We start from the raw sequence: 20621 nt of genomic DNA, 5'->3' as shown, positions 1-20621 counted from the left end.
TCTTCTGTAGGAAAGGATTCGTTCTTTTTTCTTTATGTTCAAGCATTTGAAGTCAAGTTTCGAAGCCCAATCATTCAATGAAAAATAAAAAATAAAAATCTACACGAAAAACAACGATGTATGGACCCAGAAATACAGCACAAGGTAATGAAAAAACTATGTGTTTGAGTGGGGAGGCTGGCTAAACAGTCATAACACTTTCATTACATCGAATGATCCCATGAAAAATCGACAGTCATGCAATAAAGTGGGTATGTTATTGAAACAAGCAAATGTGCAATTGTCGATGCCCTTTTCAAACAGTCCGTGATAACAAACTGTAAGTAAGGAGCGACCCGGCTAAATAGTAAACAAAACTCTAAAAAACGGAATTTTGATACCAATAGATATATCAAACGAAACGGCTTTTTATGCTGATTTCAAATATATACATATCATTAAGTTTAGTCTTACCCATCAAAGGTTACGAGCCTGAGAAAATTTTCCGGATTTTCGAAGAAAGGGGGAAACAGCCCCTAAAAGTCAAGTGATCTCAATTAAAATCACACCATCAGATTCAGCGTATCAGAAAACTCTACTGTAGAGGTTACAAGCTTCTATCTGCAAAAATGTGGAATTTTGTATTTTTTGCCAGAAGATAGATCACGGATGCATGTCTCTTTTTTCAGGGGTGATCGTATCGACCCAGTAGCCCTAGAATATCGAGATAGGGTTCATTCGAACGGAAATTAAAAGAAATTAAAAAAAATTGGAGGGCAACTAGGCCCCCTCCCCTTTTTCCCGAAATCGTCCGATCAAAATTTTGAGACAGCCATTTTGTTCATCATAGTTGACAGGTTAAATAACGATGTATTTGGATCTAACATGACCCCTCACTCCACATCCCTAGGGGGGATGTTTTTAAGTTGTAAAATTTGCCTATTGCTTATGCGAAGTATTTGCTGTTCGAAGGTATGTATACATTTTGGGGTGGGGGGGACAAATTTTCAGCTGGCGGTTTTTCCACGGGGGAATTTTCCATGGGGAGAGAAGTTTTCAGGGAGTGAACTTATCAGGGGAAATGATACACTGGGGGAATTTGTCAGAATTCTTATACAAAATTATTTTTATTTGTCTTGCTTTCTCTTTTCCGTCTCAATTTTACGCGAAGAGTGGTTGAGAGTAATTGTCCAGGGTAAATTTTCAACGGGATTGAATTGTCTAGAGTATATTTCCGTGGGGTGAGGGTCTCCGTGGAGGTGGGGCCAGAATTCCTGGCATTATTTAAAAAACAATCAAAAAATTAAATAAAAAAACAAGTTTTTGCAACTGAAAGTAAGGAGCAACATTAAAACTTAAAACGAACAGAAACTATTACGTACATAAAAGGGGTTTCCCCCTCCTAAACACCTCGCTCTTTACGCTAAAGTTTGGATTTTGTCCCAATTCTTTAATAATGACTATTGAAGCACAAGAGTCGTTTAATTAGAACAATAAGACGCTTTTTTAAAACTACTAAAAAACTTTAGCGTAAAGAACGAGGTGTTGAGGAGGAGGTAACCCCCCTTTATATACGTAATAATTTTTATTTAATTTTAATTTATTCAATTATTTAACAAATTTAATTTTTTATTTATTTTTTTATTAAAAATGAAAATAGACTGGAGATGTCCTACAGCAAAGCTTTCCTGAAGTAATTTGCCATTTTTAGCCTAAAACGCTCTGGAGAAGAATTTATACGTAGCAACACTAAAATTGGAATTTAAGAGCTATTTTTTCAGTTCGAGAAACCCTGAACTAACCTATACGAGAAATAAAGCGTAAACACCGTTACGTTATCACTACTGAAAAGCCTGACAGACTATAAACTTAAGAGCAAGGTATCATTCAACGAGAAATATTTTGCACTATTCGCGGCCTTTTTGTCTTGCAACCAGCAACGTCAATTGAGGGAAGGCATTCCACCCAAGATCCCACCAAGGTATTTTCAGGTTTTGAAAATACCTTCTTATTTGCTGTTTTCAATGAAAAAGGACTTTTTTGGTGCTTCCATTGAAAAAAAAAGATTGCCCCACCTTTTGTCTCCTTCCCCCTAATTTCCGTCAGTTGACCCCCACAGGAAAGAATAGGTCGAAAGCGCAAGTTCAGCATTAAAGCCTCGGTCACACGTGCACTTTCTTGCCATCCTCAGTTTGGACCTATCAGGAAGGATTATGCCTAGACATTGATGTCAAGCAAAGCGTGTACTTGAAATGGTGTATAAGCGGCAAAAACATCTAGGTAATATCCTGCTTTGGCCCCTGTGCCCATCTTAGTTCTTTTTATACCAGAAAAAATTAAATTTTCTCATTTTAGCTGTTTGAAAATTATCAGGTTTTTTGTGAAGTACCACATTTTAAACAGCATTGCCATGTTTAACCATAAAAATAAATAAGCAAAACTAGTTAAAAAAACTTCCCCAGTGTTTTTTTTTTCTGTAAAAAAATAACGATCTTTCGATAGCCAAATACAACTACACTTTCATGGAAAAGCTATATCTTCGTAATCTATTTGGTGTCGTATTTTTTTAAGCTTATTTTTCGTTAATTTCTTACCCAAATTTCTTTCTTTTTTTTCAATTTGGTGTCAGCCCTTACAAAAAAGCTGCATAGTTGCAACTATGCGGCTATGCAGCATAGTTGCACGAGGAAGTCTTTTTCATTAAGAACTGAATTCCCGACTTATCCTAATTTTTAAAGATACATATGGTTGTGCAAGGCTCTACCTGAACAATTTAAAGAATTAGATTTCATTGTCACTATCCTAAGGACCAGGGGCATAATTTGCTATGGGGAAGGGGGGAAACTGTCCCATACAGACCTCAATTTGCCTCCACCCGACCTCAGTTTGCCCCCCACCTGAAATTTAGTTTCGGCAAAAAATCTTGTCAAAACTAAGATAAGCATTCATAATTCAAACATTCAAGCATATATGGCTCATTTTTCAGTTTCCACTGCCATTTTCACTTGATTTTGGGAAAATTGGCTCCGACTTTGCCCCCCCCCCCCAAGATTTTGACGAAATTACGCCACTGCTTGGGACTTTAAGACCCTTTTACTTTTTGTGGCTGTGACTGTAAAAGCTCCTCTTTTGAGGCAAAGGACAATGTTGATGGATAATAAGCACACAGTTGCTTTTAAATATGGTTCTTGCTGCTAATGGCCCGTAACCAAGAATTCATTTCGGAAAGGATGTTATTTCCAGGGGATGGGGGACAACTTTGAAAAAAAAAAATGATAGGCATATTATATGCCAAATATAAAGAACTATATAAAAAAAAACCAGCGAAACCGAATATTTCAGGGGACAGAACCAAACTCCCTAACCTACTACGGATGTGCCTATTCTACTGTATACGCTAATAATAGGCACCATAATTGTACTAAAATGCAATCTACCAGATTTATCGAAACGTTTCTGTCGAAATTCAAATCAAAGTTAATGGTTAATTTGAAATTTTGCTAATTAGTCATAATAGGATCATTAATTATCTCCTAAATCCTCCAAGTCACTAATATAATCAGCTTAAATAAGAGGATTTGATTACATTGTTGCTAAGCCTTTGCAACTTAGATAATGTTCCCCAAGTTTATCACATCTTACCACCATGAAAAGGCTTCGTAAATAGAGCTTACATATTATATACCATTATTTAAAATATATAATGTAATTAGCGAGTATTGGATAACCAAATTAGTGAACTTAAGTATTTCACCATCTTCGTAGCTACCGTAGTTTAATTAGAGGGGAACATTAAAATGCTTTAATTATCTGGAAGTAGAATTAACCCGAAAGAAAATTACCAAAACAAAAATCCATGAACGAATATAGGATTCAGGAGAAGCTGGTTCGGTACTAATCTTAATTGAGCAAAAACTCAATTTCTTATCTCAGGGTGTTGAATGCGGTTCACAAGTGTTACCATCGTTTTAAAATTGATCGCACAAGTATTACTATTTTGGACACGTGCACTTGCCCACTATCAATGCGCATGTATGGTTGGAATCTGAAACTATACCATAAGTGCCGAATTTAAGTAACAAGGGTAGTGAAACGGTATCTGATTGGATGAAAATGATCACTTGATATCACTTTTAAGTACTCAGAGGCCTTTTCCACTGACAAACCTTCAAAAGTACACAGCTATAGAAAGGGAAAGTGATATTTTATGCCTTTAGCCAAAGCGACACTGACAGCCAATCAAAATCACCCTTTGTCGATTAAAATCAGAATTTTGCGATCCTCTTGGTTCGAATTTGCTACTTGCGTACAATTTCTAATACCTGCCATACATGCACATCTGCGTTGGTACTGCGCAAGCGGACTGGTGCAAAGTATTGATACTTGGGTGTTATGCACGTGAGACTTGTGGGCCGCGTTCGCCACCCTGTATCTCTTGACGAGAAAAAAAATCACCACTAACATTTAGTCATTAAAATTGTAGGAATTGTCTAATTCAAAGGACATTACTGTATAAGGAATAAGGAACTATTAAACAGAGAAGTCCAGTGCGTGTCAAAAGACATTAAATTTAGCAAAGGCGAACGTGCATGTACGCCGAAAGGGGGGGGGGGAGGTCCCTCAAAATATCAGGATATTTCCGATTTCTGTCAGAGTTTAAAATATTTTTCGATAATTCACCTATCTGGTGCTTTTTTATTCATTAGCTATTGCATTAACGAAGGGAAATTGTTGATTTTCAGTAAATGTTGCGAAACCAAAGCTGGTTCTTTAATTAAGAACGAATCCTTTCCTGTAAGGGCTACCATCTCTTCCGTCTTCATTTTCACCATCAAACCACTCAGTTCGAGTACCGATGCTCGCTAAGCTTCCATGATCTTTTTTGGTCTTACGTTCGTGCTTAGAGCTAGTTTCCAATGAAAATAGTCTACTCGGTTTCAATGATCCCTCACGCCTCGAATTCCGCTTCTACAGAAATAATAAAATAAATTTAAATACATAGATGTTTCAACGAAATAATCAATAAATACAAGATAAATTATTCATACAGTAGATTAAGTATATTTTATTTCCTCTTACCAGGTGACTCATTAGGTATTGAACATAAAGTTGTGTATCAACAGTAGTTAAATTGATTAACTAAATTAAATAGCGAACAACAATCCGTTCAGGGGACAAGGTGGAATAAGCTTCTTTTTAGAATTTTCTTAGATTTTATCATAACGGAAGAACCTAATGGAAGAACACTTAAATCAGGCTGCACGACACGTACCATTTGTGTGTATCCGAATAAGTGTGGTTAGCAATCCGGGGACAACATGGAAGAAAGTGCCAAAAAGGTGAATTTATCCCGTAACTTAGGCATATATAATTCGGTACTACCAGGTGCCTCATTAACCATTTAACGTGGAGTCGCTTTTCAACAAGGGATCAATTAAACAAATAGTATTAAGTAGTGAGCAATATAAGCCCTTCAGAGAAATATGTCAATAAGGCTACTTTTGGAATTATGGATCGCAGAGGGGGGGGCTCCAAATACCCCTTTCCCCCTATTGACGTGCTTGTTCCTAACTATGCATGTTCATAATCTGATCAACCTATGATCCGCTGCAGTGACGTAGATAAAGACGCTTCGATACTGGTGGTTTATTCGTTCTGTACTATCACTATAAAGGAGATAACATTATTCCAAAGAAGCAATTTCTTGCTGCGAAAATCGGTATTTTAAAAAAAAGAAAAATAATTATGTACTTTATTAAAGGGAAAGGGATAATGTTATTAGCTTATGAAAATACGCCACATTAAGGCGTCAATTATGTCATGTCAATTAAAGACTAGCACGCACGAACCTGGAAAGAGACATATTCTCAAGGCTTCTATTATACAGTCAAAAGTCCGCTTTACAGATTATATCCACAATTACAAACAGTGGTGTCAATTGAGAGGGGGGATTTGCCTTGATCCCTTCCCATTCCCCCTAATTTTCGTGATTTGTGGCCACTGATAGCAAATCATAACTAATAAATTTTGTGAGAATAAGATTTGAGTAAGGTGGAAAAATTAAGAATCTACTACAAAAGGTATCTACTGTAATGATTATCTGAATAGCCTCCGTATTATTCCATGAGCATTGAATAGTAAGTAAAAAAAAGTGTAGTCTTTCATACTAAGCAAATTAGAATAGTTTATTGGCCCTTCGAAACTTCACAATTTGATAAACCTTTATAAAAAGTCTTGCAAAAGAAAACAAATATTGATAGTAGAGAGGATTAGAAACTCTACGTGGCTAAGTGAGCTGAAACCAAGATGAATTTTTAAGCTCTGAATCAACATTTTTTCACCCCTTTCTCTCTTCCTTTATTTTAAATTGGACGTTAAGGAAAATCTTACAAGAACTATTCACCCTGAAGGAAAGGGAAATAAATGTGCTTTCTAGGCAGAAAGTCCAGTTGCCTCCAAGAAGTCGAAAGATTTATTAGAATGATTTGAAAGGAAATATGATTCCAAGAAAGGCATAAAAGAAACAATTGTTCCTTCAAACTTTATATATAAGAAAATAAATAAGAAATTTATAAGTAATATAAGAAAATAAAGAAAAAAAATGTATTGAAAAGAAAAAAAAGTTGGTAATAACAATATCTCAAAGAAGCCATGCAACAAAGTTCATTCTAGCTATTTTATAGACAGGCCAAGTTATAGTTGAAAAAAGTGTTATGCAGTGACCATCTAGGGATCTGCCACCCCTCCTTTCAAATTATTCTAAATAATAAGATTATTTTTTACCTTTTCTATAATAATAACTCAAACCTCAATTATAATAGCTCAAAGGAGCTTAGCAACAAAGTTCATAGCTGGTGTATTAAGATTCATTCCAGCTATTATAGAGCGGCAAAGTTATACTTGAAAAAAGTGTTATGCAGTGATCATCTTTGGATCTGCCAGCCGTCCTCCCAAATTATCCTGAATTTTTAAATTATATATACATTCCTATATTTCTATAAAATATCATTCGTTCATTTTGCTGTTGTAGACCCCCCCCCCCTGGATAAACTTCATGAAATAGCTAAACTGGTCTAGTTAATTAAGTCTTTTACTATTTGAAATTACCGAAATATACTGTCTATAATTACATTAACAAAACTAATTCAAAGGCGAAAATCGACACCACGATTTTCGCAAGAAACAAAACCATTTTCAACTGATATCTTAGTACCTTTTAAGACCAAAACAATAGTTAAAAAACAAAATTAGGAAATAATACAATAAAAACTTCGATTTAAAAATATTTAAATGAGCATGGAAGAGCAAAATAAATGTACCTCGCATCTATATGGAAGGCTAAAGGGAAAAATGAAAGAGTCTAAAGACCAAAAATGAAACTCTAAGAATATTAGACAAGAAGTGTCAACAAAACAAGACACTTTTTAGGGGATCTTAAAAACAAATTTTCTAACCTCGATAGACACCTAAAACGGAAAAATGGCACTTAATCTATGCGTAGAAAATAAAATACAAACCGATACGGAATTTCTAAATAACCGATTTTAGTAAAAGCAAATAAAAGCCGTTATTGAACATTAAAATAAATTAATTTTAAGAAAAATTTCTTTTAAGTAATTCAGGAACTCCATTCAAAACATTTCAACAGAATCAAAGGAAGATATTTTGACAAAAAGCTTTACTTAAGGCCACAATACTTCAAACTTCTATTTGTTAAGTTAATCAATATCAGGATTGACGTTAAAATTAACTAGTAGAAAATAAATTACGCTATTCCTCTTGACACTTATTTCAAACGATGTACTTATCACTTGAAATATAACTACGTAATCTAACCTTGTGAATTTTGCTGATACGGCGAAAGTCAACACCGGACCAATACCAATCCGGTAAACGTGATTTTTTAAAGAGCTGAGGCAAATCATCATTATGAGACGAAAAGCGTCTTCCTGGTGGATGTTGATATTCACCTTCATAAGAGTCACCGTCACTCGAACTGGGGAAGGTATCTCTTGGTAACAATTTAAACTTGCGAGGGTCAAGTGTCCTAAACTTTAAAGGACGACGACCTGTCGGTCCTGACAACTCTGGATTAATATTACCTGATGAATGTGATGAATACTTTTTCAGCTTCAGCTTTTTTAAGGAGAAAAAATGTTTCTCGTTACCACTCTCTGAACCTTCATCATCTGAAGAAAAGGTCAGGTGACTGTTTATTTTGGAAGGGGAGCTGTAATTACACAGTTCTTTAAATTTGTCATTCTTCTTAACAGTCCCTTCCTGTTTAAAGAGCAATTTATCAACGTTTTCTTTCAGACCTCGTTTTTTAGACTCGGTAACATTGTGGTTTCCTTTTTTTGTATTTACAACTTGGCTTGTTTCATTATCTCTTAGTTCAAGCGAAAGAAATCTCTTCACATCTTTCAGACGAGCTTGCCTTTTCCCTGATTCAGGTAACTTTTCTGATCTTCGTTTAACGTTTGCGTCAGGCGCCTCTGAATCCAAGGTGTTTTCATCGAGCGAAAGGAACGTTATTAATTTGGAGAAATGTAGAGATTTTCGCGTCTTGACCTTTTCCTCTTCGTTTAAACTTTCTTGATTACTTTCCACATGAGTATGTAGTCGGGTGTTGGAACCAGGAAACATGTTAGGTCTAAGTTGATTCGCTAAAGGCAACTGTAATTCAGTAACAGCGTCTTGAGAAACAAAAGGAGATCGCGACCTGGGAACTAATAACTGCTCTGTTATCTCCCCCACATCAACACTGGCTGACTGGTCAAGAGATTGAGCTTTACGGATCCTATTTCTTGAAACTTTAATTTCCTGTGCATTACCGTCATTTTTGGATTTAATATCCCGCCTCACAAGAGATGCTGAATGTCTCCTCAAATTTAATAGCTTTTCCAACATAAGAGATTTTCTCTCTTCATTAGGATACTCAACGAGAGAATTCCTTATAGTATTTCTTAGATTGCCATCTTCATAAAGAACAGTGGCTAATGGATCTCTAGGTCTTTCAATTACATCCTCCACTTCGTGCAAGGCAGGACCAACAAGCATCGCAGATGCTACTTCAATTGATCCTTCTCTGCTTCTGGCCTTGGAATAAAACTGTCGAACTTCAGATGACGCTTTTCGATTTTCGTCTCTAAGATTATAGCTTCCAGATAAAAATGGTAGAGGAATAACTCGATTTAATCGTCGTCTTGATTTGTTCACACATGGTTGCTCTTTATCAGAAACTTCACTCTCGTGGCCACTGCCAATTCCATCATCGCTGCTTGCAAAAAATTCGGGATAAGCAATAAATAAATATATATTTCAACTTCACCTTTAGTACCCTCTTTGCTTGAAATATTAGACAAATAGTAGCCTTGAAAAGTAGCCAAAAACAATCAATATATTTCACTTCGTTTGTTTTAGTCTTATCTCTTGGTTACCTTAATGCTATTTTCACCATTTTGATTAAAGTGTATTGATCTCTTTTTTTTGTCACTGACTATAAGAAACAAATTTGGGAGACGCTACGTTGGTACAATCATTTTAGTTTTTCTGCTTAATACAATTCTGACAATGGGTTCAAATTAGCACCGAAAATTTTCTGTTGTTTCTGACTTTTTAAAGGAGGGGGGAGCGGTAACACTTGTTGGGGATGTATAATTATTCAACAAAGAACTAATTTATAAGTTTACTTACAAAGAAATCATGAGAAGATCACAGGATTTTGGGTTAGAATTCCCCTTGAGGTGTTTGTAACCATGGTTACTGGCCGCTATACAAAAGTTTAATGGGATAAGCTGCTCCAAAAGCGTTTGCTTTCAGAAAAAATTAATGCAACTGGGCCTACCTACTCAAAAAAAAAAGTCAGCAAATCTAATGTGCCTTTCTAAGCCTAAAAGGCACCTTTCAATTTATTTCTTCTTCATGGAAGAGGCGATTCTGGCCCCCCTTGCACCCAGGAAAAATCTTGATTAGCACCCCGCCCCCTGTCTCCTACAAATAAGTTTTCCATATATTATTCCAATTATTTAACAAAAATTTCCATTTACTTAAATCTGACATTTCTAACTTTCGCCCCAGCAAAATTATTAATTATCGCGTCCCAACTGATTGCTTCTAATTCTTCCCGTTCTGCGCTCATTAACGACAAATCATTTTGTCACTCCTGTCCCACAGACAATCTGAAGTGTGCTAATATTAATTTAAGTTTAGTAAACGATCGCTCATTACGGTTACCGACACTGCAAATGCTAATAATATTTAATACGCAACTCTCACGTTTGCTAAGACATTTTCATGTCCATATTACACAGTTAATTCCAATAATCAATTCATTCTATTCACTTTTATTTAAAAAACAAAAGTGATGAAGATATGGGAGAAATGAAAATTCCCGATTCAATTTTCTTATACTTACTACAACTATCCCCTCTATTCTATTTTAATAAAAATAAAATTTCAAAAATTACAAAATGATTATGACCATTAGATTACTTCTTTGGAATTTTGCGTCCCTAAAACATTCACGCCAGGGGCAAGTGCTCTGCTCTTCCCTCCCCCTAAAACCATCTCTGCTTCACGGTGTTTCTACATTAGCAACGCAGAGGGCTCGAATGACCTTCAACCAAACAGAAAGATCCTGGGACCTATATTGACTGGAATATCGTAACCTTTGTGATTTTTCTACAATTCCACCACATGAGTTCCACCAGCTCTTCCTTGCCGAAAAAAATTATGTGTCAGTGTTTAATTGGTCGCGTGCACCCAGACATAACATGAATGTTTAGGTGGGTATAGTGGTAGAGTTGATTAGGATGTCCGTCACCAAATTAGGGATATCTTGAGACACAACTTTTATGCTTAATAGTGAAGTATGACATAAAATGTAATCTTATTATAGTCAATTACTATATGGATTTTAAATTACCGAGGACATTACAACGGAACTTTCCAAGGAGATAACAAATTAATCCAAGAAGTATTGAAAGTAACCTCAAAGAGAAATAAGAAAAGCAAATAAGACTAAGCTAGCCCCTTTTTTTCAACCAACGACATGATGTTTGAAACACTGTTTTTCTATGCTAAATTTATAAAACACAAAGGAAGATTTGTGTTCATTAGCAAATTTCTCCCAGAGGGGATTCTAAGCGCGTTAGCGGATCAAGTTTATCACTGCTTTGTCAAGATGAGAAACTCAAATACCGATTAATTCTCAGTAGCACAAACACAGAAAAGACGATTTATATGGAAACAATTATAGGTAACACTGTGCTTTTTTTTGGAAGGAGAGGGGATCGAATTACCTACACCAGCGTAAATACAAGCGGGAAGGAAATCTCCGTTAAGGAGACGCAGGAAAGATTGTCTACGAACTAAATTTTTATACTACTTTTCAGGGAACCTATATTTTGTTGGCATATATATATTACATTTTTGAATTTTCAAGGATAACTTTTAGCATTTAATAGATCGTCAAAAAAAACGTTGATTCCTGCAAAACGGAAACCAGAACCCTGTTAAACTATGTAGATGGCGGTATGAGCAAAAATCTGCATGATTCTAAAGTTTCGAATAACGCCACCGTGCTAAAAAATGATTCTCAAACCGAGAAAAGATCCTCGGGCGGATTTTCATCCACTGGCCACATTTGCGATTTAACTAATATGGAACAGGGAAACTAAATTTTCAGTGAATCTAGCTTAAATACTAAAAGCTTTAAACCTACATCTGTTTTGTAATTTTGCATTACAAACTGGTTAACCTTTGATCCAAAGTCTGTTTCAACTTAACCAACATTTAATCTTACAAATACCCTAGTAACATAGATTTACCACAAATTTATTAATTACAAAAAACAAGATGGTGTGAATTTCTTCAGTTTTCTCTGTAATATTCAAATTAATCTCTAAAGCTCTAAAGCAAGAAATTGGTTTAGGTGTTATGTTACACTCGGTACAATTCCAGGCCTTAATACTTTCGGATAAGAAAATCTATTGTAAAAAGAAGCTCGAAAAGGTTTCTGGAGAAATGTTTTTCTAACCCTGTATTCCATTTTTAAAGAATTTTTACTTTCAGTATTTCTTCCTAAGGATTTTGGCAATTTTACCAAGAGGCTGGACAAAGGTTGGACAAGGACAAAATAAAATCTTTGCAAAAATCTAGTTTTCCCGCCTGAGGGCCTATTATCACTAATTTCAATATAATAGGAAGGAAAGGATACGGCACTAAACCCTTAAAGTCCAAACCGGCGGTACTGATCTCCGTTTCGAAGGTCCCTGAGCCAGGAAGTTGGGGGCAGGCCCTCCTGTGCTTTCGCACACCCTTACCTCCCCCAGATTTATCCAGGTACCTATTTAGTGCAGACTAAAACCAGGCACAAGACAGATATTTAGTATTTTACTGAGCTGAGCTTAGAAAATAACAAGAATAAGTGAATTTTCTGAAATAAAATGTAGCAACGAGTTTTTGCGTTTTCCTAATGTTACAACAATATCCACAGATAAAATTCCCCAACTTATTTAAAGCCAGGAAAAGGAAACTACTAGGCAAATAATTTCCTGGGTACATAATAATTTCCAATTTAGCCAATATTTCTACTAAGCAGCCTCTTAAGATTACGAGATAGTGATTTCATAAGCAAGTACTTAGTTGTCGATATAAATCTTTATGAAAGAGCTCTCAACTCCTTCCCATGAGAAAAATAAACATATATTGCATTTTCCCTTTCCTACATTTGATGCTATACTTCCGTTTTATGGTTTGGCCTTTAGTATCCTATTAAAGAACTTCGTAACCATGTTTTTAAGTTTATTCAAAATCGAAAAAAAAACGAAAGTAATTTTAAAGCATAAAGGGTACTTTTGCATTATCAGGACCCCTCTAAAGAAGTCCAATAAGAGACGCTACAGTCAAACGGGAAAGACGCAATGAAAAACCCGTTTTTACAAGATGATTCAATACACCGCAGTAGAGAAACGCATTGTATACTATAGTTTTAAGATATTTAAAGTGTTGTTCTTTGGTGTTTTTTTTGGGGGAAAGGTACCTAGGTTAGGTTAGGTTACGTATTTAATATATGCTATGCTTTGCCCCCGACTCCCCTAATGTGCAAATATATAGCCTAAATTTGTTTCTAAACTATTATATAGTCATCCTATTTTATTTTATTTCGTTAGAATTAACAAAACTTGACTTTTTAGAGAGGCCCATATAATGCGAAAGTACCGCATAAAGAATGAGCGGGAAATGGGAAAATCTTTCGTGTTATAAATTATTAAAACAGACGATAATCTATAATTATAATTTTCATTACTATTATACCTAGAATTTATTTTTGAAAAAAAAAATATCCAGCTCAAGACTAAATCTTGAAAAATTAATAACGGTGTAGAGGAGAGGGGCTAGGAGGGCCCGTAACATTTTGAACAGAACATAAGAAAAATTTACTGTTTCTCAAATATTTCAAGACATATTGCAACAACAGAGACGTCACAAACAGAATCCCTTTCTTGGTATTTTTTTTAAGCGGTATATCTTAACACATACACATCCCCTAAGACATTCCCTAAGTGAAAAAAACAAAGGTTTTAAAGCCTAATTATTTGTTGCTGTGTCCAGGAGGCCAAAAATCTTTTTTTTACAAACACCTAGTGGGTAATAACACTTAATATTTGTCATTTAGTATGAAACTTTTAAATTGGGATTTAAGGCCATACTATTGACACAATCCCTGGTCATATCTTTGGGTGTCATTTTGAAATTTCTAAACAAATTTAAAATTCAAGATAACAACTATTCTAAACTGAATATATTGTAGTTTATCAAAATAATTTCCAGCCAGCGGCGTCAATTCCCAAAGAACGTAGGGAGAGGGGGAGGGGAAGAAATGAATTTTTAAAAATCCAAAGGGGGGGGGGGAGGTTTTTCCTCTATTTTTTCGATGAAAATACCAAAAAGACATTTTCATTGGAAACACTAAAAGGGGCTATTTTTCAAAATTGGGGGAAGTGGGTTACACAACCTAGGGGAGAAGATTTCCCTACCACCCTCCTTTCAGTGATACTCCTGCTCCTAGATGGTCCTCTACCAGGAACATTTACTAAAAAGGCTTTTAATCTCAGGAGGAGGTAACCAGGAAACAGGAACACAAGAATATATATCAGATAGACTTTAAATGCAAAATCTTAGTGATGTTTATATTAACCTGTAAAAAAATCTTGGGGGGGGGTAATGTGACTAAGGTACCAATAATTGACCAAATTGACAAGTTTATTTAAAAAAAGGGTAATAAAAACAGAAAACAGTCAAATGAGGGCATGAGAAAAATTTTGGGGTAGCCTGTGCCCCCCCCCCCCCCTGGATCCATCCCTGCTGTCCTAACATATATTTACATACCTCTGATTTCATCATCCGTACCTGAGAAAAGATAAAATCCAGAGAGAGAAACGAAATTCTGAGAAAAAAAAAGAATAAAGTCTAGGGGGTTAGTCTACCAGAAACAAATCTTTCGTCGTAAAAAATGACGGAATAAAATGATTTCAATCATATATTGTCTGTTTTATCTTATTTTTATGTTTACGCACTCTTCCACTGTCTAGAACCAATTAACTAAAGAAAAAAAGAAATAAAAAAGGAGCAAGTCGATCAGAGCAAAAAAAAAAAAGCAAAAAACACTAGAGTTGTGTCAGACAGCTGACTTGACAAAAAGACAAATATCCGGAGATGGCTTTCTCCTTGCTTCTAAAGAAGATTTATTGGCAGATTTGCTGATCAGCGAGACTTAGGAAGACTTCTAATAAGGATGCTACACAAAGGGCCGTTACTTTCTGATTTATCACTCCCTAAAGAGTCTTTATATCGCTATTTTTATGTCCAGCAATATATTTACAAGATAATTAATTCGCAACACACTGAAAAAAAAAGGCTTTTTGTTCCTATATAGAAGGATATCAAATTATGAGTAAGTTTCGAATAATATGTTTTTAAAAAGTCAGAATTGTGATACACATGTCTTGGACAAGTAAGAAAAAACGATAGTTTAAAGTAATATGGGTAGCGGTAAAGAGCACTTTATTCTATACATGATTTAAGACAAGGACCTAATATCTAAGAAAACGGATTCCTTTTTTAATTTCAAACAAATCAAAAAAGAACAGTGTATCTGTTGTATAGTTATCCTTATTTTGTTGTTTGCTATTTGAAATGAAGAACACTTCATATTGGATATTATTAATATATTTCACAAACAAATCAAAAAATTACCGCGTCTCTGCTGCATATTTATCCTCATTTTGTTTGATTTGTATGCCATTTGAAATAAAGGACACTTCATATTATGAGTTTTTTGTTTTTCATCTGTTTTTTTTTTGGCTTTTTATTTATGTTTTTTTTTATTTAGTTTAGCTTTTTTTTCCGTTGATAAAGACTTCCTGACGTAAAGTCAAAATATTCGAACCATTCTTATTATTAAAATTGACCTTGTTTTTTCTGTCTTTTACACTGTCCTATCTAAAATATTATACCCGTTTATCTATGCAATCCTTCGTTTAATTTTTAGATTCATCAACTCTTTCCCTAAACCCCATCCACTCGCTTGAGTCTTTGGCCCTCGCAGATGGCCCTACTGTCATTATGCAAATGCAATAAAAGTTATGCCAGCTTTGCCTCTTACAAAGCATTACTCTAATTAGCCATGGTTCTAAAATTTTTCATCGCCTCCACCAAGTTGATTTTATTTCAAAAATCAACGAAAGTTTCTGTATAGCGTCAACTAAAATGACCACCAAACATGATTATAATAATCAGTAGAAAGAAAAGACATATTACAAGATTTTTTTTCCATTCTATCCTTGGATTACAGGAGGGACTAAAGGGTCCAATAGATGCATATGTAAAACAGCAATATAAAATACTTTCTTTAGCAGCATATACATAAAAATGTTGAAGCGAAAACTTCCTGTCATATTTCAAAGCCTATACTTTTGTATATGTTATATAAGACAATGGTTTAATTTCGCCAATTCAAACACTTTCACTTTCCCAGGTCTTAGGTCCAGTGGCGCCAGGGATTTTTGCCCCTGTACATAAAGAAAAATACAATTTTTGGTATTTTCATTGGAAAATATTAAAAGAAACGAAATGAAAAATACAATTTTCCCCCTTTTCCGTAGCATTTTCGAGGATTAGAGCCACTGCTTATGTCGTATTCTCCAGTTTACTGCAGATTTTACCGCTATCTCATCAAACCACAGAACAACCTAAAGGGTACACACATATACCACGTTCCAATAATCTGAGGTATGGTTACAATATATGAAATATACTACTGATTCATGCTGATCAAACAGTTCGTGGTAACGAAGTGTAAGTAAGGAGCGACCCGGCTCAATAGTTACCAAAACTCTAAAAAAGGAATTTTGATACCAATAGATACATAAAAAGAATCAAATTTTTCTGCTGATTTCAATCATAAAAGTTTCATCGAGTTTAGTCTTACCCATCAAAAGTTACGTGCCTGAGAAAATTTGTTTTATTTCCGAAAAAGAAGGGGGAAACGCCACTTATAAGTCATAGAACCTTAATGAGAATCACACCATCATATTCAGCGCATCAGAGAACCCTACAATACAGGTTTCAAGCTCCTATCTGTAAAAATGTGGAATTTTGAATTTTTTGTCAGAAGAAAGATCATGGACGCGTGTTTATTTTTTTTTTTTTCCAAAGGTGGTCGTATCAATCCAGTAGTCCTAGAACATCGCGAGAGGGCTTATTCGAACGGAAATTGAAAGTTCTAGTGCCCTTTTTAAGTGACCAAAAAAAAAAGAGAGCAACTAGGCCCCCTCCCAAGCTCATTTTTTCCGCAGACTCACTCTATCAAAATTTTTAGGTTGTCATTTCGTTCAACATGGTCGAAAAATATAATAACTTTGTCTTTGACGATAACCTAATCCTCCGCAGTCCCCGGGGGCACGGTTGCAAATTATGAACTTTGCCCAATGTTTACATATAGTATTGGTTGTTTGGAAGCATACCGAATTTTTCTGGGGGGATTTTTTCTGGTAGTGGGGAGGTGGGGGGGGGGTAGATTGGGGGTTACATGAGAGGATCTTTCATGGAGGAAGTTTTCACGGGGAATTTTTCCGGTAGGGGGGTGGATCGGGGGTTACGTGAGAGGATCTTTCCAAGGAGGAAGTTTTCACACAATTTAGAGGAAGTTTGCACATAAATTTTTTTAACTGCAAAATTCCATTTCAGCGCTGTAGGCGCTGGCTGAAGGAAAACCAAGAGTAGCCTTTTTGGCTCCCAACAAGAAGTATACGTAGTAAATGTAATATCATATTTATCGATGCGGTTTGAGCTCCACACTTGCCATATAAACATCAGAGGTCAGACCCTTTACGGTTTCTTGCAATAGACTGAAATTAACGACATAAAAAAAGAGAAAGAAAATGGTATAAGAAGGATTTTACCGTCACAATTCATCGGGACGGAGTAAGATTGGCTCAAAAGACGGAATCATAGAAAATCCTCTAAATAAAAGATTATAATGCAAAACGAAGCAAGGGTTTTACCAACTAATCTAATTCGATTTTCTATATTATTCGTTACGATTGGGAAGCCTCCTGTTTTAATGTATTTAACAAGCATTTCGGTAGAGAAATTGGTTCCAATTGGGTAGCAATTTTTTTTTTCTCTATTGGAAATAGTACAAGTCCGAGCGTAAAGGATAAAAAACAATATTTGAATCCTGTCATTTGCATATATAGCGAAAATTTATTTGGAAGGGGTATGAAACCTTTCAAAAACAAAAATTAGGCAACTATCTTTCAATTTTCTAGGAAACCCTTGAGGCTATTCCCCTGTTTCCCAGCGTGAGACCAATTCTCCGGATTTTATCGTCTGTAACGGTGTTAATCCAAGCAATCCTGGCAAATTTGGGCCTTCAGATCTAAATTTTTGTTTTATTTGTTCATGTTTTGACTAATGCCAGTGCCACATCATAGTCACATCTATCGATAAAGAAAGCCAAATATCATGAATAGCAAGGCAATTTTCTTGATTTTAGTGTCACACTTGTATTTAAAAAGCAAAAATTAAAATTGCAAGAAATTAGTTTAAAGAGTTTGCACCAAAAGTAATTTGTGTCCAACTGTTCTCTACTAAGTCTCATTAATTTGTCTCAGATGTTTTTTACAAATAGAAAAACCGCAGTTCTAGTTGTTTGCATTTTCCAGTTTTGATAAGGACGCTTTAAGTTATCACTCTGATTGGCATACCAAAAAATTCGTACTTTGAAGTTTAGCTTTATTAAGCTCGACAAATTACGAACGATAAATACAATTGGCGCTGTAGTCGTGCGTAATTTTGATTTTATCGACAAGTGTGACTATAATGTGGCACGGGCATAAGGGATACAATTTGAGCTGACAGTCTACTATTACACATAGGTCACCCAATTTCTTCACAAGCCAGAATATACGAACACCCTTTCTCCAAATTTAAAATATGGCTACTCAAATCAGAATAGTTTCAGATATTCAAGATAAGAAATTGTCGAACGTTCAGGAAACATTACTTCTTGGCACTTCTTTTCACAGCTTTGAAAAATGTTTTTTACGATTTCCAGAAAGACATAAAAAAGTCAAACTGGATTATGTCAAACCTAAATAAAATCTCTAGTAGCTATTATACGGAGTCCCGAAGAGCGAAACAAAATAAATTATAAATTAAATTAAATAAATTAAATAAAGAAACAAAATAAATTATAAATTAAATTAAGTAAATTAAATAAAGAAACAAAATAAATTATAAATTAAATTAAATAAAGAAACAAAATAAATTATAAATAAATTACAGGGTCAACTTCTTTCAAAACGGAATGAAAAGTCATGGGATTTATTCGAGGTAGTCTACGGACAGGACTATAAGCCATGCTGATCTATGATAAAATGCTGATCATATGTCACACCAACGTATACAGTCTAGATTCTAGAAATTGTTGATAGCTGCAAAATTGGTCAAAACTTTCGAATTCAATTAATTCGATTGCTCTTGGAAATGCTAACGTTAAACCAGTCCAGTTCATTAGATACCTTGGTCTTCCTATCGGTTCAACTCTAAAAACAGCCCGTGGATTGCTTATCGCGCATGTACAGATTAAGCGTTTGGTTTTGCATATAGTAAAATTGTTTCAAGTTAAGGTTCAATAGACAAGGTTCGAATATTAAAAAAGTGGATATTTATATAAAACAAGACATATATAAAATAGACAAGACACGTATTTAAAAAGTGGATATTTATATAAAACTCTCCGGATCCGTAATGAATCTGGATCCCCCTTACCCCCCCCCCCCCTTCTAGATGACGATCATCAATATTAACCATTTGGTATCATTGAGGGAAATCACAAAAATACAAATTTGAAGAGGACTCGAAATATTTGCTAAAGCTTAGGTATTTGCGAAGACCACACTCCCTTTCTATGCCGTATAAATACCGCTTCAATTGGGGAAAGCCTTTTATTTGACAGTGAAACACAAAAAAAAATCTCTGGATATTTCGGTCACATACAGTGGCCGTCTTCAGCAGATAAACTGATTTATCTGTTGAAGTCGGCACCGTGACTGAAATTTCCAGAGATTTTTTTTGTGCTTTCCTCTATTGAACTGTTATTTATACGTATTATTAAAGCTAATATCTGCGCTTACAAAAGGAATACTACTTTTCCAGTGCAGAACTGCATCCTAATTACGAATCGACAGTTAATTATTTCTTGCAACACCAATTTTCAATCACCCAGTCTAGCTTAAGCTCATTTACAAATGTATTCCGCTTCTATCTTACACAAAGGGGTTATATTGAATCTATTCTTTATTTTATTTATTTTTTTCCAAGAACATCAGCTTAGGAGCGACGTTGCACAAGCAATTCTAAAACACCTCCCCATCGTTACTCGGAAAGTTTCTCGGAAATTTATCGGAAATACTTTCTGAGAGAAGACGGCTTATACACCCTCCATTGGTTTCTTAGCTATATTATCTTTTTTCCATTAGCTGAGAATCACTTTCCTTAGTATCTCAATTTTATTATTTTCTTTCTTTACTTTTTCGTTTATTGTCAAACAGAAATGTTCCTTCTGCTACACATATTCTGCCTATTATAACTTCTTGATGCCAAGCAGAAGATTAGTCCGCTGAATAAAATTCCACTGTTACAATTCCGGATTTCGAGTCAACGAGGACAGGGTCTAGGAACATGATTTTGAAAACTTATTTCTATCCAGCCAGCAAAATTACCTTCAAATTGAGAAGTCAAGTAAAAAGCAGCAATTCAGCTTACTGCTTCTTTTCGTTAAACGTCGATTTTTGTTTTATTAAATTTAACCGAAATGGGTTTGTTTATCCAGTAGCCTTTTGAAATAGTAAGAAAAACACAGGCTACAAAGCAAAACTTCGTCAGGCTTTATATACATTATTTCGGCCACTTCATCCCGACCCTGACAAAAATAAAAAAAGTAGATTGGTCCAACTACTAAAAACAACTTTTTCACATGCCAACCAATGGTCTGCCAATGGTCAAAGGACCTGCATAGCGCAGGTCCTGATTCCCTGTCTTCGGTCGGGAATGCAATGCATGGTTGGGGA

At 35.1% G+C, this 20621-nt stretch overlaps 1 protein-coding gene across 2 annotated transcripts in view; it reads right to left on the bottom strand.

Annotated features, from left to right (window-relative positions):
* Window positions 1-20621, bottom strand: part of LOC148951478 (lethal(2) giant larvae protein homolog 1-like) — a 333083-nt gene that overhangs the window by 140953 nt on the left and 171509 nt on the right. Inside the window, exons 14-15 of one of the 2 annotated variants that reach the window (XM_089090903.1) lie at window positions 7816-9256; window positions 4735-4947 (exon numbers count right to left, since the gene is read on the bottom strand). The exons of the other annotated variant lie outside the window; for it this stretch is intronic. Of the exons in view, the coding sequence (XP_088947029.1) occupies window positions 4750-4947; window positions 7816-9256 (1639 nt within the window). The 3' untranslated portion in view covers window positions 4735-4749. Of the gene's footprint in view, window positions 1-4734; window positions 4948-7815; window positions 9257-20621 lie in introns of those variants that run through there. 2 annotated transcript variants of the gene reach the window in all.

The sequence above is a fragment of the Artemia sp. Qi Xiang Cuo genome, chromosome 6 (genome assembly GCF_049724085.1).
Source record: "Artemia sp. Qi Xiang Cuo chromosome 6, ASM4972408v1, whole genome shotgun sequence".
Taxonomy (NCBI): domain Eukaryota; kingdom Metazoa; phylum Arthropoda; class Branchiopoda; order Anostraca; family Artemiidae; genus Artemia; species Artemia sp. Qi Xiang Cuo.
This window is presented reverse-complemented; position numbering and strand designations above follow the sequence as displayed.